This window comes from Gavia stellata, chromosome 13 (assembly GCF_030936135.1).
Source record: "Gavia stellata isolate bGavSte3 chromosome 13, bGavSte3.hap2, whole genome shotgun sequence".
In the NCBI taxonomy this organism is placed as follows: Eukaryota; Metazoa; Chordata; class Aves; order Gaviiformes; family Gaviidae; genus Gavia; species Gavia stellata.
The window spans coordinates 3,463,721-3,491,582 of record NC_082606.1 but is presented as its reverse complement, the minus strand read 5'-3'; the positions used below and the strand labels follow the sequence as shown (position 1 = coordinate 3,491,582).

Genomic DNA, 27,862 nt, shown 5'->3' with positions numbered 1-27,862 from the left:
ATGGCTGCCCGAGGTGGCATTGCCACGCTGCTGCTGCTGCTGCTGCTGCTGGCCTGCCAGCCGCTGCCCCTCCGCGCGGGACCCCCGGCCGGAGGTAAGTCCCGTCCCGCCAGCCCACCCAAAGGATGGAGCACTAAGAAACCGGGGGGGAAAGGCTCGGCTTCGGGTGCGTGGGGTGGGCTGGGAGGGATGGGGACCCAGCGTGGAGCGGTGCGGGCACCCATGGGTGCAGGCTGTCTCTCCCCGAGGTGCGGGGGGCCTGTCGCCAAGCTGGCAGGAGGGAGGAGAGGCAGCTGCCTGGTTTTGGGCAGGGTGTTTGGGCCAGGTTGCCCTGTGGGGAAAGCCAAGGGAGGGAGTGGGGCTGCGTGCCCACCCTGACTCTTGGGGCGCAGCGTGCCCCGGCTGTGTCTGATGCTTTCCCCAGGGGCACAGGCAAACGTGGTGCTGGGTGGGATGGGGCTCGCTCCCCGCACACAGGCAGGAGCCGCAGGGCTTTGGTCTGCGCCGTGGGCAGCCCGCGGGAGAAAGGCACCTTCCCTGCTCTGCCGAAGCCCTGTGCCATGGGGACGGGGCGTGGGCACGTCCCGCAGCCCCGGCAGGGAGAGCCAGCCCTCCCTGCCCATGTTTGGCCCTGCCACAGTAGCTGCCTGCGAGGGCAGCCCCTCTCATCCGAGGAGCAGGGGCTTGGACGGTGCCGGTGGGAAGGAGCTGGGCAGGGTTTGCCAGGGTGCGTGTTGCCTCCCGGCACTGCTCCATCCGTCTGTCCTGTGCACTCGGGGCGGCTGGGTGCAGACCCCAGCACAGGGCGAGGGGCTCACCTCTCCTGCCAGCATGGCCCCAGGGGGACGCAGGATCACCCCTCGGGTGATGGGGCACCACCCGGGGCTGAGGGTCTCCCCGAGAAGGAGCCACAGTGCTGCAGGATGCAGGCAGCGGGGAGGACAGGGGACGCTGGCTACTGCACAGGGACCGAGCTGGGCAGAGGGGTTACTGCAGGGCACGGGCTGGGCGGGGAGCAGAGCGGGTGATTTATAGCCACTTTTCCCCAAGAAGTGGCCAGGTTTGACCACACAGCTCTTGGCATGGAGGCATGCCTTGCCTCAGCATCCCAACGGCCATCCCGCAGCTCCGCTCCCACCCTGCGCCTCCTGCCCCCTGCTCCCTCCCCAGCTTGGGGACGATGTCCCGAGCCTCGGCAGGCTCTGCGGGGTCTGGACATGGGTCTCATCCTGCTCGGGACAGGTCTGCACCTTAGCCCAACCCTCCAAGCCGCGCTCGGGGTCTAATTGACCATTTGCAGTGGGTCAGTGGCATCCACCGCTTCAGAAGGGGCTTTAAAAAGCACTTGTTTTTCCCTAACTCACCCCAAAAGTAATATAACATTCCACCAAGCAGTTTCTCTTCCCCAAAGCTCATCCCGGGCTCCGGGGCTCCGACCAGCGGTGGGGCAGGAGCTTCCTTTGTCCAAGCAGTTTCCAAAGGAATTACCAACCACCTCTGGTCTTTTGCTCCCCAACCATCTTCTGCGTCCGAGCCTGTGTCGGTACAAGGAGGAGGACAAGAACGATCCCAGGGCCCAGCCCTGTGGCTCTCGTCACCTGCAAGGTCCCTGCAGGTCCCTTGTTGTCCCCATTCCCTCCCCAGCAAGCAGGTGGCCTCCAGGACATGCTCCTCCCTCCCTCCTGCCTTGTTCCTTCTTATTTTTCCATGCATCAAAATATGAGGATGCCTGGCAAGCCGAGTGGAAAAAAAATCCCTTTTGTTAATGAACAAAGTGGTCTTCTTCCTTCCAGCCCTGACCTTTCCATCCCGGGCAGGGATTTCACCACGCCGAGCTGTTGCCTGCCTGGGTATCCAGGATAGCTCCCAGGGCTGCCCTGGCACTCCCGAGCTCTTTCATGGTGAATAGGCTGGAGCAACCCCAAAAAACAGCACGTGGCTTTCACCGCCACCCGCCAATCCCCCCCGATTCCCCCCAGGTACCACCACCCACGGCCGGGGCACAGCTCCAGGGATCAAAGGGCACCCGCCTGGCACGGACCCTCAGGGCTGGGAAAGGAAAGGGGGGTTACACCCATTTTCTGATGCCGGGGACTATTTCTGTGCCTGGCTGAAGCAGACGTGCCAGCCGCGATCCCGCGTCTGGGCACCGGTCTCCCACGAGCCCCATCCCCTCGGGAGCATCCCTGCTGAGACCACCAGCGCCGGTGCCAAGCGTTCCCAAGGGCTGCCTGCCCTGGGACGTCCCTCCATCCCCTTCAGGGAGAGCCACACCAGCCACCAGCAGCGTGCCGGGCACGGGGCTGGGGACAGGCGCATTTTTAGGGGTGAAGCCTGTGTTTTGCGTTGCCTCCACGCTCAGGTTCGGGGGGCCCGGGTCTTCTGCCCAGCCCGAAATGGAAAGAGTCACCATGCACTTCAATAAATACAAGATTTTACCAAAAAGAAAAAACACTCGTAAAACTTGTCCTCTTGACATCTGAGTGTGAAGCTTTAGTAAACTGGTTTTAGACAGCCTGGCTCTGCTCCGGTTCCCAGTGAGGTCACCCGCGGGCTGAGCTCCCCCTTCCCCAAAAACCCCCTCGCTGGGGGTTTGTAATGAGGATGGATACGGGGGGTAGAAGGAATCGGATGCGTAGGGTCCCTGTGAGCAACGTTCACCCCGAGCTTCCAGCAAGGGGGTGCCAAAAATGCGATCCCCCCCAAGTCTCGGGTGGGTCCCCGGCAGTGGGGTCCCGGGGAGGTGAGCGTCACCCCGGCTTATCCACGGCTGCCCCGTGCAGGGTACCTGCTCATGGGAAGGGAACAGTGCCTGCCCCAGCGTACCCGGCCGGGACCCCTCCTGCCTTATCCGGGGTTATCGGCTCTAGGGAGCCGCCTCGGCTATTCCTCTCCTCCACTTTTGGAAATCCGACCGATTTATTCAAAGTTTCTTTTTTGTGAATGCGCCACATGTTTTGAGGTCATAGCTCCAAGCAGCTGGAAAAGTTTCCAGCTGATGGGAAAGAACAGGAAAAAGGCTGAAAAGGGGGGTGAAAGCAAACTGGTATCGTGGGAATCGGGAAGGAATATTATATTCTCGTCTCACTCTTATATTTAGCAACAGAGGGCTGCGGGCAAATATATAAGCGCATTCCTCCAAGATCGCCGGACGGGGTTAAGCTCACCCGGAGGAACTAACATCAGGTTGAAGGCTGGACAGAAAGAGGACTTTGGAGGCGGTAGGCTGATGCTGTCTGTGTGCCTAAATAAAGCTCAAAGCACAGACTGTTCGCAACAGGCGTTGGCTCAGCCCAGCCTCAGCTCCCAGGGGCCGCTCCCTCGGCCCTTTCCAGGTGCCTGGAGGAGCCGGGCTCTGGCTTGTCTCCTTTTTGGGAATCCAGCCTCCCCGAGCGTTAGCATCACCCCCAGCCTTCAGCCGGGAAAGTCCTAGAAACTCCTCAGCTCATATTTGTACACTTCCCGGGTCCTGCCTGGGCATCCCAAGTCACCCCAGCGGGTACAAGGCAGGTCTGCACGCAGCGCAGCCCGGTTTGCAACCAGCCCCTTCACCACCCCATAGCTCCAAACCTCTTGGAGACACGGAGCAAGGAGGCTGCCCATCGGAGACCCCTCATTCCCAAACCAGCCCTTCCCCGAGCCATCTCCATCATGCCCAGTGCTTGGTTGCACATTGCCATGCTGCCCATGGATGGGATGCCCCGTAGAGTTTTTCTGGGGTAAATGTAACAGAAAAACTGAGATAGAGAGAAAGGTGTTCTGATCTTTCTCCCTGAGCTGCTGCGGTGGGAGCGGACGTGCCTGCGTGATGCTTATTTTACCTGTGATGTTTGCAAACGGACCCGAGGCTTTTTGTTAATGTGCCGTAACCAGAGAACCCACTTCGTTCTGTTGCAAAGCCAAGGGCTGCTTTGCAAAGCAGAGCCCAGAGTCAGGGCAGCTCTGGATTCTCCAAAGCTGGGCTTAAAACCAAGGGAGCGGGACTGATGCAGCTCTTCCCAACCTCGGGATGGGGAGGATGCAGGGTTGCTGCCCGGTTTGTCGCTCGTTAGCTGTCCCTCATCCTCAGGACAGACCAAATAGGGCCTCCGCGCATCCTCCGGCCAACCGGCAGCGAGATGGGGTGAAAGATGTTTATGCCCGTGCCCTGGATCCAAGAGGGTGATAAATTCCCATTTTCCGTCCTTCCTTCCCCGGGTGTGTCGCCTGCGCCAGTTGTGCCTTACTCCGTGCAATACCTCTGGGAGCTGCCCTGCACCCAACGGCTGCTCTTGGCTGCCTGACAGCCGGACAGACAGACAGTAGCAGACAGAAAGCATCCCGGGGAAGGGAGGGCGCTGCCAAAAATTGATGGGAGAGGAGAAAGTCACGGGGCAAACAGCATGGTTTGGAGGTGGCCGGTGCCATCACGTGCCTCCAAGCCAAGGAGAGAGAAAAGTCGCATTCATCCGTCGCCGTGACTCACTGGCTGTTCAAGGAGCCTTCCTGAGCCGTGAGTCAGCCTGGGACAGCCCCTGTGAATCCCTGCTGCTTCTTTTGCCCAAATCTTGGCTTTCTGGTGGTTGTTTTTCCTGCCGGCTGTGGGCGGGCAGAGGGAAGGCGGGCGAGGCAGGGGGGGTCTGGGGTCAGAGCCCCCGGCTGCTTGCGGTCCCGTCCCCGGGCGTGTTGATGGACGCTCCCCATCTGTTATCATGCCATAAGCCCCTCCGGTGCTCCCCAGTGCACAGGCAGAAAGCAAGAGGGGGTCGGGAGGAATTTCCCATTCCCTTTCCCAGCCTCTGGCTGGGCTTCAGCTGGGCTTCAAGGTTTTCTGCATCCCATCCCACAGAAATTTCTGGGCCCATCGGGGTCATTTCCTCTGGGAGCCGGGGAGCAGAGAGGGAAGTTTTGGCCCGAGGTAGATGAGGCTGAGAAAAGCCTCCTGTCCTGCCCCGCAGCCCTGGGAGGGGATGTGCGTGCCCGCTTCCACACCCCCACAGCCCCACGCGGTCAGCTATACGTTCCCTCCGCGCTAGAAATAGAGCAGGCGTTTATTTTCTCTATAAACATCACCCTGCCACTTGTTTCTCATAGATGGAAAAAGCCAGGGGGATAACAGGGGTGGGGAGGGGGAGGCAGGGTAGGGAGGGGGACCTCCAAAAGGAGGGGGAGAGAGGGGGAGAGAGGGGGAGAGAAGGCAAGAGAAGGCAAGAGAAGAGAAGGCAAGAGAAGAGAAGGCAAGAGAAGAGAAGGCAAGAGAAGAGAAGAGAAGAGAAGAGAAGAGAAGAGAAGAGAAGAGAAGAGAAGAGAAGAGAAGAGAAGAGAAGAGAAGAGAAGAGAAGAGAAGAGAAGAGAAGAGAAGAGAAGAGAAGAGAAGAGAAGAGAAGAGGAGGCAGAGATTTCAGCTCTAGAAAGGGGAAAAAACCAAAATACTCATTTTCTTTGCAGTGAGAACTGCAAGACAGAGAATTAAGCATGTCACCCCCAGATAAGAAAAAAATATCCTCTTTCCCCTTCCATGCTGCAAACACCCCTCCCTGGCCATGGAGACACTTTTTTCCTGCCCCTCGCAGCACCTGGCATCACCGAAAGCCCATCCCAGCCGTGGCCCTTGTAGCCGTGCGGGGTGCGGGGTGCTGTGGGTGCTGCGGGTGCTGCCCTGCCAGCACAGCTACTGCCAGATCACCCCGAGCTGCACATTTTAAAAGCTCCTTCCCTACGCCTGAGGACGGCGCTGGATGCTGAAATGAGAGCCGGCAGGTAGCTCCTGGCAGAGCTTCAGCATCTCCCTCCGTGCGCCGCTCATGCCCGTCCTTCCCCCCCTCGCCCCAACTTTGGCCGATAACCCCCCCTCCATCTTGGCACTTCAAGAGCCGTTTGACACAAGCGAGTCTGGGAAACATCTGAGCCCGCACGGCTGGAGACGGGCCCCTCTCCAGCAGCGTCCGCGTTGTTTGTTGACGGCAGGCAAGGATCTCTCCGGTAACGTCCAGCCGTTCCAGGGATGTCTATGAGCATCCCCTGGCCAGGCTCTGCCGCTCCCCACCGCCGCTGGCTCCCGGGAAGGCCCCTTCCCTCTGCCAGGGCTGGGGACGGGCTCGGGAACGGGCTCGGGAACGGGCGCTGGCTCTGTCGGGCGGGCAGGGATGGGATTCGGGGATCTGGAGGTGGGATGTGCGCCCTGGGTGACCCGCTCGCCCGTAACCCAGCCTCCAGCCCAGGCTTTCCCCAAGGTCCCCCTGGTTCTCCGGTGCTGGGCTGGTCGGGATTGTCCCCTTGTATGCCACCGCGTGCCCTCCTGCAGCTCTGCGAGCCTTTCCCTTGCAGGGTGGGAAGCCTCGTGGCCGGCGCGGTGCCGGGAAAGCTGTGGGAGCGGGGGCCGGGATGTGCAGGGTGGAGCTGGAAAACCTGCCAGCCAGCGAGAGAGGGGGAGACGGTTTGGGAGAAAGAAAAAGAAAGAGAAGGGGAAAAAAATAGAACAAAACCCAACTTGGGACGGTTTGGAAACCACGTCCTCTGGGGCTGATACAATATTTCCAGGCCAACTTCTGGCAGCGGGAGCCTGAGCGAGCCTGAGTCACGCTGCAGGGGACGGCACAAAAGCCCCATTGAGCCTCCCTCTTCCCTAAATCCTCCAAAATTCTCCCCCTCCTTTGCTTCCCAGGGCAAAAACTCCAACCACCGCTTCCAGCTCGAGCTTATTCCTTAAGTCCCTGCGGAGCTGATTAGGCACGTGTCATTAAAAGCTCTCCGTATCTGCTCCCACTCGCCTCAGGCTTCGGGGGTGCTCGCCCTGGGGACGCATCCCCCCAGCTCTTCCCAAAAGCACCGTGAGCTCTGCAAGGGGGACGCGGCCGATGTGCGGCCGGGGCCGCGGCAGTGCCAGCTACCAGCTCCTTGCCCTCCCCTCCGTGGCTCTGCTTCTGGCCGAGCAGGAGAGCGCAGGAAATACCATCAGCTTTAGGGCTGTTTGAATCATCGTAAAACCACGCTGGATAAGCGAGGGCTGGAGCTCCGGAGCTCCGGCCAAGCCTCCTGGACCCCCCTTTATAGCCTCCAGCTACAGCAGCTCCTTCGTTGTAGGGATGGGGGATGCAGGCAGGAGCTGGCCCACGCATTGGGCAGGGGGTCGAGGGCTGGCGGGACATGGGGTGATACGGCAAACCCCCCTCCTGGGCAGCGCAGAATTAGCAGAGGGCATGTTTTCCCCTGACCCCAAAGTCCGTGGGCTGCAAAAAAGGCTTTTTTTTTTTTCCCCCCCCAAAACTATCAGGCAGGAGCCAGGGGAAGGCGAGCGAGAGAGAGCAGCTGGAATGGGAATGGGGAGAGGAACTGAATTAATAAACACAGGCGGAGGGTTTCAAAGCGGTGCAGTGCAGCCAGAGGTAGGGATGGATGATCGGCTTCGGGAGCCAGGGGCCAGCAGGACGGGACGGGGGCGAAACAGAGCACCCCGGCCCAGGGGCTCTCCTCCCGCGCCCGACACAAGAGTGATGGCCACTTCTGGCAAGCCCTTGGCTGTCGGCAGCCCCGAGGAGGGCGATCGGCCCGTGGCTTTGCTGGCAGTTTCTCCAGCGCTGCTTTCCAGCAATCTCCGCTGGCCGGCACTCCTGGAAAGCGCCGGCCCCGGGGAGCCCCGCTGCGAGGGAGGGCCAGGTGGAGGGTGGGAGGCGAGAACCGGAGCTCTCATTCCCATTGCCGGAGTTTGAAAAGCACGCACAGCCCTGGCTCGGGGTGTGGGAGCTGCAATCACCGGCTGGAGTCGTGGAGGATAAAACCTGGAAGTGGGGATAAAGAGAAAAAACCCTCCTCCGCAGTGGGAGCTATCACAATAGGGATGGATCCGTGCCGATGCCACCTCACCCCATAAACCCGGAGGCTGTACCCCAGGAGCAGGAGAGCGGGGAGAGGCTTTTCCCAGGGCAGGGGCTGTTTGCTGGGCTGGCTCTGCCCCATCCCAAATGCCTGAGCCCATCCTGGAGGCCGCCTGCAGAAAAGGGTCCTGCCAGCATGAGGGGGACCGTGCGACGTCCCCGAGGTCCCCGCCAGGCTCGGATGCCATCGCTGCATCCCAAGACCGGCTCACGTGTGACCTGTCTCCATTGCACTTGAATTTCCTCGCTGGGGAGACCCGGCCGGGTGCTGAGCCCTCCTGCTGCACCCAGGCAGCCGCTCAGGTCTCTGGCCATCCCTGAAGGCAGCAGTCGTCCCCCCCGGCACCCCTTCCTCCCAGCAAGGCCCCCAAACCCGAGAGCCGCTCCGCAGCGGCTGTGTTTGCCTTAGCCTGCCTTGCAAGCTGCTCATTTCCTTCCCCGGCCATAAATAAAACCGCGCCGTAAAACGAAGGGAATGTGTAACATAATGAAGCCTTTCTCGGAAAGCCCATCGGATCCCGTCCTCGCCCAGCACGGGGACGGGGGCACAGCCCAGCCCTGCCGCTGCCCGGGATGCAGGTGGGGCGCGGGGTGGGCTGCAGGTCCCATCGGGCATCGCCGAGCCAGGATCGGGATTCGGGAGGCTGAAGTCTGGGGCCACCCACGGTGGAGGCAGGACGGCTGATCCTGCCTGCGCTGGGAACGGGGACGGGAGCTCACGCACACGCGGTGGGGGACGAGGAGGGGTTCAAGCTTCCAAGCAGCATCTCCAGGGCTGGGCGGCTGCTCTTGAGCCCCACCGGTGTTTGCCCCCCCCCAGCCCCGCCGGTGTTGGCACAGCGTGTGGGTACAGCACAGCGCGGCTGGCGACGGGCGAGCTCGCTACCTTATAAAGTCATTAAAATAAAAAAAACAACCCCAAACAACTCAGAGGGCCTCAAAACAAGCTCCTGACGCTGCAGAGGAGGAACGCACCAGGCTGGCCGAGGGGCGCCCAGCCGGCACCCCGTGCCGGTGATGGGCGCTCAGCAGCACCGGGCAGGCCGCCGACACAGGGGCCGCTTGTTGGCATCGGCCGGCGGGCAGGAAGGAGGGCAGCCGGCGGGTTGGGCTGGAGCAGCGGCCGCACAAGCCCAGAGCTGTTCGGGCAACAAGGAGCCTTCACTCCCCGGCTGTTTTTCCACCACCGTCAGAAAACCGGTGTGGCCGGGGCGGGAAGCGGCTGCAAACACAGAGAGCCTTTCACGTGGGAGCGTGTGTGCGCATGGGGCTCTCCTGGCACCCGCTCCGGTAATTAAAGAGCTGCTTTAATGAATTCCAGTCCCCTCCCTGCAAACACACAGGGGCCACCAGCCCTGGCCCCCACCTGCCCCCCCACCGCAGCCTGAATGAAGCCTTGTTAGCAGCCAGCCTCTCCCCAGCACCTTGCCCCGCTCCGTGCTCCGCTCCTCCCTGCCCAGCCGCAGCATCCTCCTCCGGGCAGAGCGACGGGGGTCCCTGCAGCCCCTGGAGCACACACACCCCGAAACGCGTCCAGCTGTCCCGTGGGCACGGCTGGGGGTGGCCCGAGCTGGGGTAGGAGCCTGCGGGTGGGGAAGGCATCCATCCACCAGCTCGCATTTCGTGCACACCAGGAGACGTCTCCCCGCTCTGAAAAACCCTCACGCCCAGCGCCGGCTCGCTCCGCAAACCCTCGCGCTGAGCTTCGCGAGCGCTTTCCCTCGCCTGGGCCGGGAGTTGGCTCCTCCATCCTCCTACGTGCCGGAGAGGAGGTGGGAGAAGTTTGTGTGCTGAGATGTTAAAACATGGAGGAGAGCCCAAACCGGCCCTGCTGAGCCCCAGAGCACCCCGGGAACCCCCCAGCCTGGACCCCCCCTGGGCAGATGGGGATCCCTTCCCCTCCATGGTGCTGCCCAGCACCAGGCTCTGCTCCCTGGGCTGTGGGACCCGGATTGCTTGTCGGCTGTGGTGCCAAAAAACTCTCTGAACACCAAAAAACAGCAATTGGAGAGGCCAAACCCGCCGTGTTTTCAACTGGAGGAGCAGGGAGAGGGGGCCAAGGCGTCCCGGACCCGGCGCGTGGCCGGCGGCTGGGGCGGGTGCTGGGGCAGCGCCGGTTCGCACAGAGCCCTCACTTGTTCGCCGACCCCGGGAGGAGCTGAGCACACCCGGGGCCTCGCTCCCAGCCCCTTGCTCAGAGCTTTTGGCTCGTCTCCTTATTTTTTTCAATGAAAAAAAAAAAAAAAACCCAAAACCCAAATGACACTGCAGCCTATAATCTGCTGGCTGCTGGCCGGCTGCTCGGAAACTGTGACTGAGGTCCCTCTCGCCTCGGCAACGCCTTTCCATCGGCCTGGCAAGGCAGGGGCAGCAATTTCCTGCGGGACACGGCGAGCTGGGAACATCAATTATTTTTAGCTGGGGTGAGCGGGATGGCCGAGGTGCCCACCCCAACCTGTGGCCAGGACACGGGGACCTGCTGCTCCCCAGGATGGGGGAAGAAGGGCCAGCTCGGGCATCCCCATCCAGGGATGAGGCTTGGCTCAGGGCACGGCATCCCTGTGGTGTGATGATGGCACCCTTAGATCACCTGGGAAAGGTGCTTTTGGATCACAGGAGCGCATCGGCATGGGGCCATCCCAGGACGCTCAGCCGCAGCCAGCCCGCAGACGTGGCCGGGTACGCGGGGTGGTTCCTGCCCTCTCCGCGCGTGCCCGAATCGAAGCCACCGTCGGGGTGGTGCACCCTGTGCTGCCGAGGCTCCTCCAGGGTGAAATGCATTTAAAAAATCCCCCAAAAATATTTTCTGTGTCTTTTGCAACGTGGAGGGCAAGGAAGAGGGGAGAAGGAGGTGAAAAGCTGCAAGTCCCTTGTGAAAGAGAAATGCCACAGGTCGAGTGGCGTTCGCGTCCTGGCCGGGCTGCAGAGCAGAGGAGAGCGGCCCTGAAATAAAGCAGGGATTTGGGAAGACAAACAGCAGTAATTCACACTGCTCTGCTGCCGGAGAAAAATCCCAGCACCTCCTGGAGCCGGGCAAGGGTCCCCCCTCCCTCCCCCAGCAAACAGCACTGCTCCCCGGGGCATCCGCGCTTTCGGTAACTTTTTATTAGTAGCATTTTATGAGAGAAAGAGAAGAAAAGCATCTCTGGCAGCTTCGGGAGAACGGAGGCAGGACAAAATGTGCTGGCTGCAGGAGCTGCTGCCCCTTGTCACGCTGGAAAACAGGCCGGCTGTGCTGGACCGGCTCCGCCAGCCCCAAAACGCGATCCCCAGCACCCATGGGAGACGCTGCACGGCCCCTGGGCTGGCAGAGGAGCTGCTGGTTGGTCTGGCCCCTGCAAAGCTTTCCCTCCCCGTGAGAGCAGCCTCTCGGTGCCCATCTGAAGAACAAGTTTTTGGGATTAGGGGAAGCCACAAAACCAAAAACGCAGCAAAATCCCGGTGGGAGCTGGAGCACAGAGCGTGCACGCACGGGGGAACCTCGGCGAGAGCCAGCACATAACATGCATGCAATGTCTCCGGGGACCACGATATATTGCACGCATGTGTGCACGCCTTGCTGAGGCCCGGCACAGCCGCCTGCGTCTGTGCAAGGAGGGAGAGAAAAACTCCCTTTCACAGCACTCAGTGTCATTCCTGCTCACCAAATGCCGGGATAAGGTTTCTGCCGAGAGCCCCAGGCAGCACGCGGCACGGCACCCACCACCCTTGGCCACCGAGCAAGGTACCCCTGGGCTGGCTGGTTTTGCAAGAACGGCTGGAAGGAGGGAGCAGGTCAGGAGAGGACAGAGCCCTTCACGGCCCTGCAAAGAATAGCAAAGCTCCTCCGAGTCACGGGCTGGGCCGAAGAGGACAAGGAAGCCAAAGTGCCCCGTGCCAACGGCAAGCACGAGGGCCAGGAAATGAGCAGGCTTGAGTAAGGCGGGCTGGCAGCCCTGCCCTGGGCTGAGCAAAGGGCTTGGTATTAAAGCAAGAGCTAGATATTTCCATGGTGCCATTTCTTCCCTGCCCGGAGCGGGTGGGGTGACGGTCCTTCCAACACCCACGTTATTCTCCCGGCACGCGTGGGGGTTTACACCCGGAGCACACCATGCAGGAGGCTGGTTTCACCCCAGCACTGAACCCCCATCCCTGCCTCCTCCAAAAGAGAGCAGGGGCTGGGCTGGGACCCTCCGAGCAGCCAAAGCCTCGTCGCCCCATGGCACCTCAGCAAACTGCATGTGGGACCCTAAACCCAAGCGTGGGTCTGCAGCTGGGTGAATTTGATGGCAAGTGCAATAGTGACGTACAGCAGGAAAGCTCCCCGCGTATAAACTCGAGCACCGCGGGCTTTACAGCCTGTGACTACATATGGACTGAAAAGGTTCACCCCTCTGACATATCCTCACCAAACATTTACAACTTACAGGTCTTCTGAGTACGCTTTGCCCCGCAAGTGCGGAGTTAACTTTGCCGTGGGTTGCTCTGGAGCTAACCAGGACGGGTGGCAGTGCATCGCAGACACACAAATTTAAGGCGCGCGCAACGCACGCGCAGGCATTGAGCCAGCAAAAAAAGTCTAAGCACTCTAAAATTAAGCCTTGCCACTCCCTATGCTTTTAATTTCGCCCTCTCCCGTGTATGCCCTGTGACACAGTCTTTCATTTCATGACCGCATGCCATTGCGCTGAGTCCCTGTGAGCCTGATGTATACTGGGCGTTGAACATGTTCCAGCTGCGGCTTCAGGCACGCTGTTTGAGCCGAGGTTTCCGTATGGTCTCACATCCACATATGGATTGCAGGCACACGCGTTTATTCCTCCAGCACCGACGGAGCAGCCACCTTCAGGGTGAACGGCAGCAATGTTTGGATGATACGGAGAGCTGTTAGGAAGTGGTGTGAAACAGGGAGGGGAGCAGAGTGTGGTGTTGGCTAAGTCAGTGGCATCCCCAAGGCTCCCACACAGCATCTCTCTGTTTAGCAGCAATTGGCACTGGCCGGGGAATCCGGCCAAGGCACGACACAGCCACTGCTGGAAGGGTGCATATTCCTCCAAAGGGAGACGGCTGTGGCAGACGTGGGAAAGACTCGGTCGGGTAACAGTTCGCCTCCTAACGCTCGGGAACTCGGCCCGGTGACAGGCGCTACTGCATCTGTCCTGGCCGCGGAACGAGGCAGAAGGTTTCTCTAAATGCTGCACAGGCAAGGAGAAACACAAACCCAGCCCCTAGAAACCCCTTTCCCTAGGAAAATCGGAAAACAGACTCCCATGAAGGTCTTCCCAGGCTGCTGGGCTCCAGCACTCTGTCGCAGGGCGAACGGGGAAGGACCGATGGACGGGCTTGGGAGGCTCCCGATTCACAGCACCCACACAGACAGGGCGTGCGGGAGGGGTGTCCTTCCCTGCCTGACCCTCTCTCTTTTCTCCCCAGCCTCTTTCTTCGGGGACGGCTACGTGGAGATGCCGCTGGCGGACGCCTCGCGCACGGTGCGGCTCCACCTGCAGCTGTACACCAGCCAGGGGAGCGGGCTGCTCTTCCTGGCCGCCGGCCAGCCCGACCACCTCCTGCTCCAGCTGCGAGCCGGCAGCCTGCAGGTCAGCGTCCCGCTCCCCAATGCGGGCTGGGGTCTATGGGTCAGGGCTTCATCCATCCAGTGCGAGGATGAAGGGGCAGCACCTGAAAACAGCAGCCCACGGGGCCAGCCACAAGCACGGCCAGCCAAGCTGCCAAGAGCCCTGCCAGGGGATGTTAAGAGTTCAAGAGGAGAGTGGACAGAGTCTTGGGAGAATCAGTTAAATACAGAGAAACAGGCTTCAGCTGGGGAAGGTCCTCACCCACTGCCTAGGGTGACGCCGGGGAGCATCATGGAGACACCCAGGCACCGGCACCCCATGCACATTGCGTGGGCAGACATGGTGCACAGCACCCTCGGGATGCAAGGGGTTAATGCAGAGACGGGATGAGCCAAGAGGCCAAGAGGATCCAGAGAGCTCAGAGAACGGAGAGGTCTCCGTCAGCAGATGCCCCCATCCCACCATGGGCCAAGCCCAACTGGGGCATGGGAAGGGACAGAAGAATAAAATTCCCTCTTGGGGTTGTGGTGTTGGCATCCGCCATGAAGGAGAAGATCAGGGAGCATCCCAGGCACGCATCCCACCTCTCCTGCAGCCTGGGCTGGGCCACCAACCACATCTAAACCGAAGCAGGAGAGGAAGCAAGGAGCTGGCTGGAGGTCTCCCTAATGCAGACCGTGTGTCTCGGTGTCCATCAGCTAACCCTCTACTTAGGCAGGCTCCAGGCCGCTGCTTGTGGGGAGCAAAGCCTGCTATTTCCCCTGCCACTTCCCAGGGGAAGGACTGGAAGCAGCCCAGGCTGCAGGGATGGAGGGCAGCAGGCAGGATGGAACAGGGAAAGAGGAACCAACATCTGGCAGGGCTTCTCCACGGGGGGATAGGGAAAGCCCAGCAGTGGGGCGGCAGGACCGGGAGATGGAGGACCCCAGAGAAATAGCCCTGAGACTGGGGTTTGCTGAGAAAGAGTGAAAAAGGAGAGAAATTCAGAGAGCAGGACAGAGGAGGCATGCCCACGGGGGGATCTAGCCGGGGAGGGAGGAACGTGCACCGAGGAGGAAGAGGGCAGGATGACCAGTAGTGAACAGAGGGACCAAAACACTTGTGAGCCCCCAGGAACAGTCCGTGCTTCAGTAGGTATTTCTGGTAGGTGGAGAGGTGTCTCCTGTGCTACCGATAACACCTTGCTTGAGCTGAGCATTTTCCATGTCCTTCCCTGCAGGCCAGGCTGCAGCTGGGCTCGGAGGAGGTGATGCTGCAGTCCCCAGCAGAGCTGCAGCTCAATAACCTGGCGGTGCATGATGTGGAGCTGCTGGTGGAAGACGGCAGGATGACACTGACCATCGATGGCCTCTTCAACAGCTCTGTGGACGTCACAGGACCCGTACGGGAGCTGGACATCCAGTACGGCCTCTATGCTGGTGGGACAGGCAGCCTCGACCTGCCGTACCTCGCCGAGGCCAGCTCACCCTTCAGAGGTTGCCTCCACTTAGTGACATTCAACGGCCTGGATGTCCTCTCCCCGCTGTCCTCTGATGGCAGCTCCAAGATCTTCCACCGGGTCCAGGAAGGGTGCAGCACACAGTTCTCTGCAGAGCCCGAGGACCCCTTCGGGTTCCTGGGGCCACACTCCTACATCGCGTTTCCCACGTGGGATGCAAGGGAGGAAGCGACCATCGAATTTGTGATAACGACGAGCATCACCCAGGCACCTCTCATCTACCACGCAGGGCTGGAGAATGACTTCTTCTACCTGGAGATCTCCAACGGGCGCCTGAGAGGGTTTGTTGAGAAGGGGAACGGCATCATCGTCCTGCACAACAACGTCTTCATCAGCGATGAGCAGCAGCACTATGTCAAAGTCTACACAGACATCCACAAGTTTGAGATCCTGATTGATTACTACGCCTCATCCACGTCCAACCGGGGCATCAACAACTACTTGGACCTTCAGGGAAATCTCTTCGTCGGAGGTATGAATGAAAAAGCCTTGCAAAGCCTGAGGGAGCACCATCTGGCTTTCAGCTCTGTGTGGACCATGACCAACAACTCATTTGTCGGCTGCTTGGAGGACCTGCGGATAAACCTGCAGAGGAGGAGTCTGCAGGATGCTGTGATCACGAAGGACATCACATCAGGCTGTGGAAAGCAGGAGCACTACTGGGACTATGATGAGGCGTACGAGCAGGATGAGGCACCCACCTCCCCACCTCCAGATGTCTGGTTGGGAGCACCGGGCCTGGTGGTGGAACCATGCCGGCCAGACAACAGCTTCCCGCCCGCCTTCGCCAACATCAGCAGGCTGCTGCACGTCAGCCCGCTCATTGTCTCTGAAGGAGGCATGGCCTATCTGGAGTGGAAACATGCCCAGCCAACGGTAGACTTGAGCCTTGCAAACATCCGGCAGTCCCAAATCCTCTTTAGCATCACCAATGACCCTAGGCATGGCCAGCTGGAGCTGGACATTCCTGGGTCCAGGAGCAGAAGGAAGTTCACCTTGTTGGACATTGTGAATCGGAAAGTCAGATACGTCCACGATGGCTCTGAGGGGCCCATGGACCAGCTGATGCTGGAGGTGACAGTGACCGCCCAGCAAGGGGTCCCAGAGTGCTTGCGGCAGGGGCAGATATACCTGCTGCCCATCATGATCAACCCCATCAATGATGCCCCACAGGTGATCTTTCCCCATGGGAACCACATGACAATCCTGAAGCACACGCAGAAACACCTTACCACGGACATCCTGCAGGTCCTAGATGATGATACATCCTGTGATGAGCTCGAATTCCAGCTGCACGGTGGTCAGCAGATGGAGGAGGGTTATGTGGAGTATGACTTTCACCCTGGAGTGCCCATCGAAGAGTTCTCCTGCAGGGACCTGGAAGCAGGCAACATAGTTTACGTGCACCAGAGCGGAACAAACTTACAGCTCACCTTGCAGGTGAGCGACGGCACAGTCCCAAGCCCCATTGCCACCCTGAGGATCCTCGCCATTGATCCTGACATCCGCCTGCACAACAACACCGGCCTCTCCATCTCCCAAGGAGGGGCTGCACGCATTACCACAGCCAACCTGTCAGTGGAGACTAACGCCGTGAAACAACGGGTTGCCATCCTGTATGTCCTCACAGAGCCCCTAAGCTATGGTGAAGTCCAGAAGCAAGGGAGCATGGGAGGGGAATGGAAGAAAGTCGAGTCCTTCCACCAGCAAGACCTGGAGCAAGGGCGCGTCCAGTATTTTAGCACAGACCCGGAGCACCGGCTGGAAGATGTTGTGGAGAAGGTGAGATTCAAAGTCCAGGTGGGGCAGAAGGTCTTGCAAAACAACACTTTTCTCATAAGGATTAAAAGAGCCACCATTAAGATGAGGACCATGGTCCCCCTCCAGATGAAGAACAAGCGGCACAGAAATATCACCAGTAAGGAGCTGGAGGCAATGTTGGAAGATCCAAACTCTGCCCCAGTCCCCTTCCACTACATGATAATCCAGGCTCCCAAAAAGGGAAACCTGGAGCTGCTCGGCAACAGGCTGACCGAAGGCTTTGGATTTACCCAAGATGATCTGCAAAGAAACCACCTGAGCTACAGCGCGACCATCAGGAACTCTCAGCAAGCCGAGGATACCTTCCAGTTTCGCGTCCGCGCTGGCGAGCAGCACTCTCCCGTCTATACCTACACAATCAGCATTGGTGGGGATCCTGATGCACCAGCCCTGACCAACGTCCTCCTGACTGTGCCAGAAGGGGGGCAAGCCGTCATCTCCAAGGACCACTTGTTTGTGCAGAGCATGAACAGCATGGACTACATCTACGAAGTGATTGAGGGGCCAGCGCACGGGAGGCTGGCCTGGGCTGCGTCCCACGGCTGGGCCTCCAGAGAGGAGATCACAGAGTTCACCAACGACGACATCCTCCACCGCCGGCTGCTGTACCAGCACGACGACTCCGAGACGCTGGAGGACGACATCCCCTTCGTAGCGATCAGGCAGGGCGAGGGCAGCACTGAGCCTGAGGCGGAGGAGGTGAGAGGTGTTTTCAGGGTCTCCATCCAACCCGTCAATGACCACATCCCGGTCCAGGTGGTGAACAAGGTCTTCAGTGTGGTGCGCAATGGGCAGCACCTGCTGACAACAGATGACATCGCCTTCACCGACAAGGACTCTGGCTTCTCCGACACGCAGCTGGTGCTGGCAAGGAAGGACATTTTGTTTGGCAGCATCGTGTCTGTCGATGACAGAAGCCACCAGGTCTATCGCTTCACACAGGATGACTTGAGGAAGAAGAAGATCCTCTTTGTCCATTCGGGGGCTGACCGGGGCTGGATCCAGCTACAGGTCTCAGATGGCCTCCACCAAACCACAGCCCTCCTGGAAGTACAGGCATCGGACCCCTACATCAAAATAGTCAACAACACTGGTCTGGTCATCCACCAAGGCAGCCGAGGGAGCATTGACTCCTCTGTTCTCAGCCTGGAGACCAACATGGACATCAGGTCAGATGAAGAGATACGGTTCCTGATAACGACCCCCCCGAGGTGGGGGACTGTGCTGAGAGGGGAGCAGCCGGTCATGGCCTTCTCCCAGAGGGACCTGCTAGCGGGAGAGATCTCCTACCGCCACAATGGAAGCAGGAACACCCGAGATGAGCTCCAGTTCACTGTAGAAGCGAACGAGGTGGCAGTGGAGGACACGCTGGCCATCAGCGTGTTCTTGGACACCCATCCCAGCCCCCTGCGCATAGTCAACCACAAGGAGATCCACGTCTTCCAGGGGGAAGCAGCTGGGATCAAGGAGGAGTACCTACTGGTGAGTATCCCCTTCTCTAGTCATTCCCCAAGCCTGCATCACATCCCTGGCCACCAAACCAGGACAGCCACCGGTGGGACTGCATTTTACTCCCACCTGCCCAGAGCAAAGGACTCGTGCCCATGTCAGGCTTTGCCCAGGGGCGGGGGGGTCAGGCATGGCCTCGGCAAGAAGGTGACTCTTGCAGCTCATCCCACAGCAAAGCCTTGCAGGATTGCACAGAGGTGGGCTGTGGAGCAGCCCAGCCGTGCAGACACCAGCGCCCCACTCATGCCTTGTCTCCCCCACGCTCCCAGGTGACCCACGAAGAGTTCCCTCCCCAAGACATAGTCTACCTGGTGAGCAGCCCCCCGGCCTCCGGCTTCCTGGCGATGCTTCAGCACAGCCGAGACTCGAACGAGCAGCCCAGCCTGGACCCCATCCAGTCCTTCACCCAGGAGGACATCAACAACGGCAGAGTCCTCTACCTCCACTCCAAACCGGATGAGGAGCGTGACCAGTTTGTTGTGGACATCACGGCCAGCAGTGCAGACCCACTCGAGGGAGTGGTGGTGAGCCTGGCTGTGCTCCCCATCACCGTCCCCCTGGACATCCGCAACATCACGGTGCCGGGAGGTGGCTCTGTCACCCTCTCCACGGGCATCCTCAACATCCCCAATGCCTACTTCACGGCTCTCGGCATGGAGTTCAAGGTGCTTGAGCCCCCCCGGTTTGGCACCCTCCTGCGCAGCGAGCAGCCGGAGGACGGCGGGCTGCACAGCTTCACCTGGAGCGAGGTGAGCAGCCAAGGGTGCCTGCTTGCCCACCACACTGCTTTCCTAGGGGATTTGGGAAGAGCCTGAGGGTGGGCTCCAGCCCCCAGTGGCACTGGGAAGCTGGGGAGGGCTGCGGGGCTCCTATCCTCATCAGAGATATTTGCCCTCAGGATGGAGGGGTTTGGGGTGGCACGCTTGCCCTGCAGACAGGGAACACATCAACCCCCAAGGTTGTTGTTTAAATGTCCCTGGGGATACAGGGTGGGAATGCAGGCAGAGCACCCACGCTGGGCTCCAGGTCTGCTCCCCATGGCGATCCCACTCCCCGTCTTTGTGCTGGATCCATCCCGAAGGGATGTCCCAGGGCAAGCAGTGGGTGGCGGGCTCCCTCCCTCCTCCCAGGCTGGTGCACAGGTCCCCTCCCCAGCAGGGCTGGTGGCCCGTGTCCTCCCAGGAGGGTCACCTGGCCCCTGCCCCTCAGGTGGAGAACCAGCAGATCCAGTACAGGCAGGATGGCCCCTGGGCCCAGGCTGACAGCTTCACCCTCCTGGCCAATGCCTCCGAGATGGACCGGCAGAGCCAGCCCAGGACCCTCTTCATCACCATCCTGCCCCGCAGCTCCAAGGGGCCCCGGCTGAGGGTCAACGCCGGGCTGCAGGTAAGAGCGGGATGCCACGGGGATGGGCAGCCACCCCCGCGGGCCCTGAGTGCTCAGCGCTAGGACACCCCCGGGCTGGCCAGCCCAGCGTGGGGACCCCTCACTCCAAGAAGGACGTTGAGGTGCCGGAGCGCATCCAGAGAAGGGCGATGAGGCTGGTGAGGGGTCTGGAGCACAAGTCTGATGAGGAGTGGCTGAGGGAACTGGGGTTGTTCAGTCTGGAGAAGAGGAGGCTGAGGGGAGACCTCATCGCTCTCTACAACTACCTGAAAGGGGGTTGTGGGGAGGTGGGTGTTGGTCTCTTCTCCCAAGTGACAAGCGACAGGACAAGAGGAAATGACCTCAAGTTGCGCCAGGGGAGGTTCAGGCGGGATATTAGGAAAAATGTCTTTCCTGAGAGAGCAGTGAAGCACTGGAAGAGGCTGCCCAGGGAGGTGGTGGAGTCACCGTCACTGGAGGGGTTCAAGGAACGTGTGGATGTGACATCATGGGACATGGTTTAATGGGCATGGTGGTGATGGGTTGATGGTTGGACTTGATGATCTTACAGGTCTTTTCCAACCTTAGTGATTCTGTGATTGATTCTGTGATCCCACCGGACCCACTCCGAGCCTGGTCACACACACCCCCCCCCCGGGAATTTGGGCACAGCAGAGCCGGGGTGCAGCTCAGAGGCAGCCGATGGGCTCCGGGGAAGGCGGGGCGGGGGGGGGGACGGTTTCCCGGCGGGGCGAGGCTTTGCAGGAGGCGGAGACCCGGCTGTCCCGTCCTCCCCCCCCCCGCTCCCCCCGTCCCTCCCCGCCGCCGATGCCGAAGGCGCCCGCAAGGTGGGAGCATCGCCCCGCGGCAGCGCTCCCCCCGGGCCCGGCGGAGCCGGGCTGCCACGGCGGCAGGCAGGGGCTCCTCACCCCCCCTTCCGAGAACCCCTGCTCGCCCTTCCCCAGCTCCCCGAGTAACTCCTGGGAGCACGAAGGGGCAGCTCGCCCGGGTTTCATCGGCACAGATTGGAAAGCATTCTTTAGGCAGCCCTCGCACCTCTCCTTGCCCCCAGGTTTCCTATCCCTGCTGCAGCAGCATGAGATAACTAATGCCCGTAGCAGTGAACTCAGAAGCAGAGAGGTCTCACCGGCTGCTGGCAGTCCCACCTTCCCTTTCAGACACCTCCCTGCCCCGTTCAGCATCGCTAATCCAAAACTGCAGCAGAGGAGTTATCGGGAGACATGCAGGAGTGCCAGCCCAGCAGGAACATTGCCCCCAGCCTCCCCACGCTAGCCTCACCCGTGCCAGGATTTCCCAGGCTGGCGACAGGGAAAGCAGCTCCTTCCACCAGGATCATCACGCCAGGAGCATGGCAGCAGCTTTGGGAAGGTGCCTGGGAGCCTGGGCTCCGGAGGAGATGCCCAAAGGGAAGGGTACGGGCTGCCCTGCCCAGGGCCAGGCAGCACCCAGAAGCAAGGAGAGGGGCCAGGGCTGCCAGCCAAGTTTGGGGGGTGCCCCCCTCCACAGCTGTCCCCAGTGCCATGCATCCCGCCCGGGGCAGATGCCCAGAGCCGGCCCTGCGCAAGGGAAGGAGGAGACTCCCTCCCCGCCTTATTTTTAGCCAGCCCATTAGCCCAGTGATTGCAAGACACTTGGGGAAGCACATCCTTCCCTCCCAGCCACCATGCTAAAAAAAGGGTGAAAAGAAAGAAAAAGCGCCCAAAATAAACTCTGAGGCAGCGGTCCATCCGCCTTTCCATCGGGATCCCCCCTGGCCCCAGGAGGGGTAACCACAGCCGCCCGGCTGCCCGCAGGAGGGACTCTGGAGCTGGGAAAGGCTCCCTGCTCCGAGCGGGAGCAATGCTAAAACAACCCAAGGCTCAGGAGGGGCCCTGCCCTGCCGTGTTTGTGCTCCGGCGAGAGATGACTTCAGCGTTTAAAGGTCAGGCCGGGTCCAGGAGAGCGAGCGCACAAAGCCTTCCTCTGCCGCCCGCGCCCGCCAGCTCCGGGGGTGCAGCGTCCACGCCAGGCCAGGGGGCCAATGGACAGGGTTCAGACCCCGAAGCGGAGCCCCCCTGGAAAGGACCAGGCAGATTTGCCCCAAGGAGCTTTTTGGGTTGCATCAGGAGGGAGGATGGCCGGATGCCACCGAGAGAGAGGCTTCCACCGCTGCGCCAAAACACGCGGCCAAGCTCCCGGCGCTATTTCGCTGCCTCCCCGCACGCTCTCCCGGAGAGCAGAGGCGACACGGGGGCTGAGCAAACATAATGAGCCGAGTAAGTGAGAGCAGGAACCAGGCAGAAGGCTTTAATAATTCAGAGAGGACACAGAGTGTGGTGAAGTGGGTCAGCTCCGGCGGTGCGGGCTCTCGGTGGCGAGCAAAGCCGCTCCAGCCGCTGCGTGTGCCCGTCCCCAGTGGGCAGCGATGCCCTGGGGCTGCCGGTCCCCCCTGCCCACAAACGCCTCTCCGGGCTTTGACCACAGGGAGTTTTCCTTGGCACCGAGCCCCGGGTGTTATTGCAATTCCAACGGGTGCTGAAGTGACCTGGCTGTGGCTGCCGGGGAGGGGGAGCAGCCCGAAAACCTCGGTGCACACATGGCGGAGCAACAGCTCCTGCTGCGAGGGCTTCGGCTCCCGCACTGGCCGCATGTCCGGCAGCGCTTTCCCCATCCCATCTCTCCAAAGCTGTGTTTCCGAGCCTGCCTCCCACCATCCCGCGGGGACCACCGAGGGATTTCATGTCACTGTTGACACCCACTCATGAAATGTTTTGGGCTAGGCCAGCCGAAATGGCAGAAAAGAGCTCATCTAACCCAGCACGGCCAGCTGAGCGGCTCCTCCGGCGCCTGGGTGTTGTCCTGCGGGCCCCGGCACTGAGGTTTGCAGGATGCCGGCCAGGCTTGCGACGCCGTGGGATGCAGCGCATCCCGCCCCTCCACCCTGCATGAGCTGCGGGAAGGCCGGGTCCATGCGCCCGGCGATTCCAAGGCATCCCGAGGGTGAAAGGCAGCTCTGGGGAGCGTGGGCAGAACCTGTCTGGCAGCGCAGGATTCATCCCCGTGGTCTGCCGAGACCGAGATAGGGCATAGGATTAGGAGCCAGGAAAATTGTTGCCTCCAGGTGGAGAGGGGTGATGCCAGGGCTTTGGGGTGGCAGTGTCCCTGGGGGTGGGTGGGCATTGCTGGCCGGGGGAAGCGGCCCTCAGAAGCTGCAGGGTGGCCCTGAGCTCGGCCGCATGCTTGTCATTCCTGGAGGGTTTGCTGGGCCTCGCTGCAGCCTTGTGAGGGGGTGGCGGGACGGGTGCTTTGCTGGGAGGAGAAACACCCAGCTGGGGAGAGACAGGGCTGCGGTCATCACGTACACAGCAGCAGCTCAGGGAGCGAGTTCAAGGCTCACAGACCTCACAAAAAGACCACCTTCTGCAGAGCAACAGGGAGAGACACATCAAAGGCACAGCCTCTGCCCCAGCACCGTGCCTTCTTCCCTTTCCAGTGCTTGGGGAAACTGAGGCACGAAGGGTTGAGCCCTCGCCTCTGTCCTGCACGCACCATGCAGATGCATGGACCCAGCAGCACGGCACGTACTGGGAAACACGGCATCGGTGGAGGGTGACACAGGGCTGGGAAGAGGCCAGACGATGGGGCATCACCCAGCACACAGACAAGGCACCCTTGTTAGGCTGGGATGTGCGCAGGCACCCAGCGAAGCAGTCTGAGCTGGGACGGGGTCCGGAGCAGGCTGGGGAAGGGGACAGAGGTGCTGGGGGCATCCCAGGGGGATTACAGCCTCTCCCTATCCCTCAGCTGCGGGAAGGTGCCACGGCTGCCATTGGCCCCCACGTGCTGAGCGCCGAGGATGAGGACTCCCCGGCGGAGGAGGTGACCTACTCCATCCAGCCCCCGGCTAACGGGAAGGTGGTGCTGAGGTCGGCGCCCGGTGCTGAGGTCCGGCGGTTCACCCAGGCCCAGATAAACAACGGCCTCATCCTCTTTGTGCACCAAGGTAGGGCAGGGCTGAGGTGCCCCAGCTCCCAGGCGTCACCCCCCCGGCCCAAGGGAGGGGACACCACTGGAGGGGAGCACTGTGCCACCAAGGCAGATGCTAACCCCATCGCAGAGCACCCTGGTCGAAACCGTGCGGGGTTAATGGGGGGCTGCAGCCCCCCTGCCCCCCCTAAATGCCCAGCTCTGTGCTCTCCGCAGGGGCCCTGGATGGGGGCTTCGCCTTCGACCTGTGGGATGGGGAGAACCTGTCTCCTGGGCACTTCTTCCTCGTCAGAGCCCAGAGAGAGCCCCTCATCAGCCTGGCCAAGAAGCAGAGCCTCACCGCCTGCCCAGGTGGGTACGGGCACCTTCCCCATCCTCCCAGTTCAATGGCAAACAGGGCCCTTGGACCCTTCCACCTCCCCCTGCCCCAGCGCTGCCCAGGGATGCCCGTGGCAAAGGCTGCAGGCGGGTGGTGAGGTTGAAGTCCGTACTGGACGTGTTTTCCAGGTGCCCTGCAGCCCATCACCAGCCAGAACCTGCAGGCAGTGAGCAACAGCCCCGCTGGCTCCACCGCTCTGTACTACAGCATTGAGCAAGCCCCGCGCCTGGGCAGGCTGAGCACCTCCCGGGGGGAGGAAATCAGGAACTTCACCCAAGCCCAGGTGAGCTTTCGCCTCCCCCAGCCCTGCCAGGGTCCCAAGGTACAGCCCTCCATCCAGGCCGGGGGTCCCAGCCCGACCCCGCTGCTGATCCCTGGCAGGAGGCAGAGCAAGGCTGCAGGCACGCCGTGACTTTCCCAGCTCTGCCAACGGCTGCTAAGAGGGATTAAGAGCTGCTGCCCCAGCATCGGCTTTACCGTGGCCACCAGCCTTGGATTTAGTGCCAGGGGAGGCTCGGGGAGTTATAATCCCCTTTTCTTAGGCTACCTCCCTGCCACAGAGCCAGCCATCCTGGCTGCTGCCTAAGGCAAGAGCCAGGCGTGACGCTCTCACCCCAGCTCCAAGCAGATCCACGCTTCTCCTACACAGCCAGACTTCCGCAGAGCACAATGAAGGGCTTATTTCTAAGCCTCCCGCAGAAGCACGCAGGTTTGCCCACCCTGCAAGCTCCCCCGTGCTGCGCTCCCTCGGAGGCAGCCTCACCTGACCCTTGGAGGATGCTGAGCAAGCTCAGCCCTTCCTCTGAGCCTCAGTTTCCCCACTTGCTGGACAGAAACATCCTGGCAGAGAGGCACCGTGACCTCTCGATGGTGGCTACCATGCTATGGCTGGTGATGATCCCCATTTCTTACCTAATTGGGGCTTGGCTGCTCCTTCTTACAGCCAAGACAAGAGCTCAGGGTGCACACGTTGGCTCCAACACAGCGTCACCAAGGTCCCCCGTGGTGCTACCATGCCCGTCACACCAGAGATAAGACAGATGCACCCATCTCCCACATGGTATCACACACTCTGGGTGTTTATTTTGACCTTTAGCAGAGCTCATTGAGGTTTTTTTTTATTTTAGGTGGACAGTGGGTTGATTTTCTACCACCACAAGATGCCAGAGAAGCCCTTCTGGCTCGCCCAAGATGCCATCCGCTTCCGTGTGGTCGCTCCCACAACCATCTCCGATTCCTTCATCCTCCTCGTGCTGATCTCCTTCGAAGCGAGGTGTCCCCAGCGCTCGACTCAGCTGTGGAGAAATGCAGGTAAAGGAAAGGAGAAGCTGAAGAAAAGCAATCCCCCCATTCGGGGGGATTGTGCAAACTTCAGGTGGGTTTGTTTGTCCAAAGAAGTCCGAAGAAATCACCACCATGCAATTTCCCATAGCCATCCAAGCACAAGCTTTGATGTTATGTCAAGCAATATCTAAAATTGCATCTGTCCTTTTGCGGGCTCTCTGCACAATTCCTTCCACCATCATCTTACCAAACTAATAAGTCCCAGTTGATTCTCATCCCTCTCCATTTCTTTGCAATCCTCCTTTTTCTGCTATAACTTGCTCTCAGCTGGGTCTGCTCTCTTCTCTAGCAGACCCTGGCTCTTCTCAGGGGTGACAAGCTTTTGGGTTTTCCCTTTTCCCTCCAGGTCTCCAGCTCGCAAGAACTCAACGGGCTGAGATCAACACCTCGGTCCTGGATGCCTCCAACCTACTGAGCCAAATCCCGGTCCCTGAGAGAGCTGCACACGATGTTGTCTTCCTGGTGACGGGGCTACCGGCTCATGGGCAGCTCTTGGTGGCCGGTGCACCCCTGGAGCGGTCACAGCCGTTCTTTCTGCAGTCAGACCTGGCCACAGGGCGCCTGGCATATGCCCATGGTGGAGGCGGCGTCTCTGATGACCATTTCAGATTTAAGGCTTGGCTCCGGCCCCGGGTGCAGCAGTCCATCCGTCCTCCGCAGGAAGGGGTGGTCATCTCTGAAGCTTTCAATATAACGGTGACCAGCAGCAGCAGCAAGCCGCCGCAGGTGGTGAAGCGACAAGAAGTGCTGCAGGTCCCACCAGGCTCCGTGGTGACCTTGTCCCAGGAGTACCTGGATGTGGCAGACCCATCGGGGTCCCCAGAGGAGATGGTGTACAGTGTCCTCCAGAGACCTCTCGCTGGCCATCTGGCCAACGCACGCAACCCCCAGGAGCCCATCAGCCGCTTCACCCAAGCGGATGTCAATGCGGGCCACGTGGTGTTCGTTGCCACCGGGAGCCGTGCCCCAGGGTCCTTAGCCCTGAGCCTCTCTGATGGCCACCACCCACCCACCCTGACCTCGCTGGAGATCGAGGTGCTGCCTGCAGCGAGCACCGCTGCCAGCCCGGTGCCACTGGAGGTGCCCCAAGACCTGAACAGGGCTGTGGTGTCCCGCCATCACCTCCTGGGAGCGGGCAACGCCCTGTACAGGATCACCAGGGACCCAAGGTTTGGCCAAGTGCAGGTCAACCAAAAGCCGGTGCGGGGCTTCTCGCAGAAGCAGCTGGACCGCGGGGAGGTGACGTTCACCTTCACCGACCTCACCTCTCCCGAGGACAACTTCCAGTTCCTCGCCATGTCACGGGCAGCGAACAGGACTGGGGTGGTGAACGTGACCGTCCGTGCCTTGGTGAAGGCTCAGCCAGGCAGCGTGTGGCCCAGGGGCACCACAGCCCTCCTGGACACCAGCGTTCTCGATGCCAGCGAGCTGGCCAACCGCACCAAGAGCATCCCGGTCTTCAAGATCCGCAGGGCACCCCATGGCAGCCGTCTCGTGAGGGTCCCCAGGGACCCAGGACAACTCACCACCCCAATCGAGACCTTCAGCCAGAGCGAGCTGGAGCAAGGGCAGGTCGGGCTGGAGGTACTGGATGCCAGGGAGACCGACCACCCCCTGCAGAGTGACAGCTTCATCTTCGAGCTGGTGGCCACCAGTGTGCCACCAGCGCTGGCATCCCTGGGGTACAGCATTGAGCCCTACAACACCTCGAAAGCCTACGGTGTCACCCTGCTCACAGCCCCCCTGGCACCCTCACCCCTGGTGCCCCAGGGCACAGTGCGGAGCAGCCCCAACGCCAGCGAGCTGGGGATGCCCCCCACCTCCTGGCCGGGCCCCGGTGCCACCACCAGCCCCAGCCCCGTGGAGGGGGGCACCTTCCTCAGCTTCATCGAGGCCAACATGTTCAGCATCATCATCCCCATCTGCCTCATCTTCCTCCTGCTGGCCCTCATCCTGCCCCTGCTCTTCTACCTGCACAAGCGCAACAAGACGGGGAAGCACCATGTCCAGGGCACTCCCTCCTCCAAGGCCAAGAACGGGGCCGTACCGGACCAGGAGACCTTCCGGAGGACGGACCCCAACCAAGGCATCCCCCTAACAACTGTCAACGCCCTGGAGTGCAAGGGCACAGGTCCCCTGCCCCAGGGCACAGGTCCCGGGGCGCCGCCAGACCCCGAGCTCCTCCAGTACTGCCGGACTTCCAACCCCCCCTTGAAAAACAACCAGTACTGGGTGTGAAGGGCTCAGGCGTGGGGACACGAGCCCACCTGGGGGGTCCGCACCCTCCCAGAGCACTGCCGGCCACCTCCTCCCAGGTCTCCTCCTCCCCTCTGGGAGCTGGCATCCCACAGATGCAAGAGGGCCCTGGGGATATGGGGGCTGCCAGTCCAGCCCACCCAGGACCCCCAATCTCCAGGTGGCTTTGGGCAGGGGAGGGGGGACACTGCATAGGCAAAATACCTGAGCAACCCCAGGGAATGCTGACTTCGGGTGCTCATTTGGGCCACCCAACGATGGCCACGGTGCTGGAGGGGACCTGCCGGCACCGGTC

General features: G+C 61.0%; 1 protein-coding gene across 1 annotated transcript; it reads left to right on the top strand.

The window, feature by feature from the left end:
* On the top strand, positions 1–27,862 carry CSPG4 (chondroitin sulfate proteoglycan 4). The gene is made up of 10 exons (XM_059823950.1): positions 1–94; positions 13,266–13,429; positions 14,628–18,209; positions 18,506–18,985; positions 19,446–19,622; positions 23,406–23,604; positions 23,805–23,939; positions 24,096–24,250; positions 25,095–25,278; positions 25,658–27,862. Exons 1-10 carry the CDS (start codon positions 1–3, stop codon positions 27,547–27,549), a joined length of 7,062 nt encoding a protein of 2,353 aa, XP_059679933.1. The 3' UTR covers positions 27,550–27,862.

Bases quoted from the DNA above. Each gene is read 5' to 3' on its own strand.
- CSPG4 (XM_059823950.1), top strand. From the start codon at position 1: ATGGCTGCCCGAGGTGGCATTGCCACGCTGCTGCTGCTGCTGCTGCTG. The intron at 24,251-25,094 runs GTGAGCTTTCGC...TTTTTATTTTAG, and splicing joins GGAACTTCACCCAAGCCCAG to GTGGACAGTGGGTTGATTTT. The intron at 25,279-25,657 runs GTAAAGGAAAGG...TTTTCCCTCCAG, and splicing joins TCAGCTGTGGAGAAATGCAG to GTCTCCAGCTCGCAAGAACT.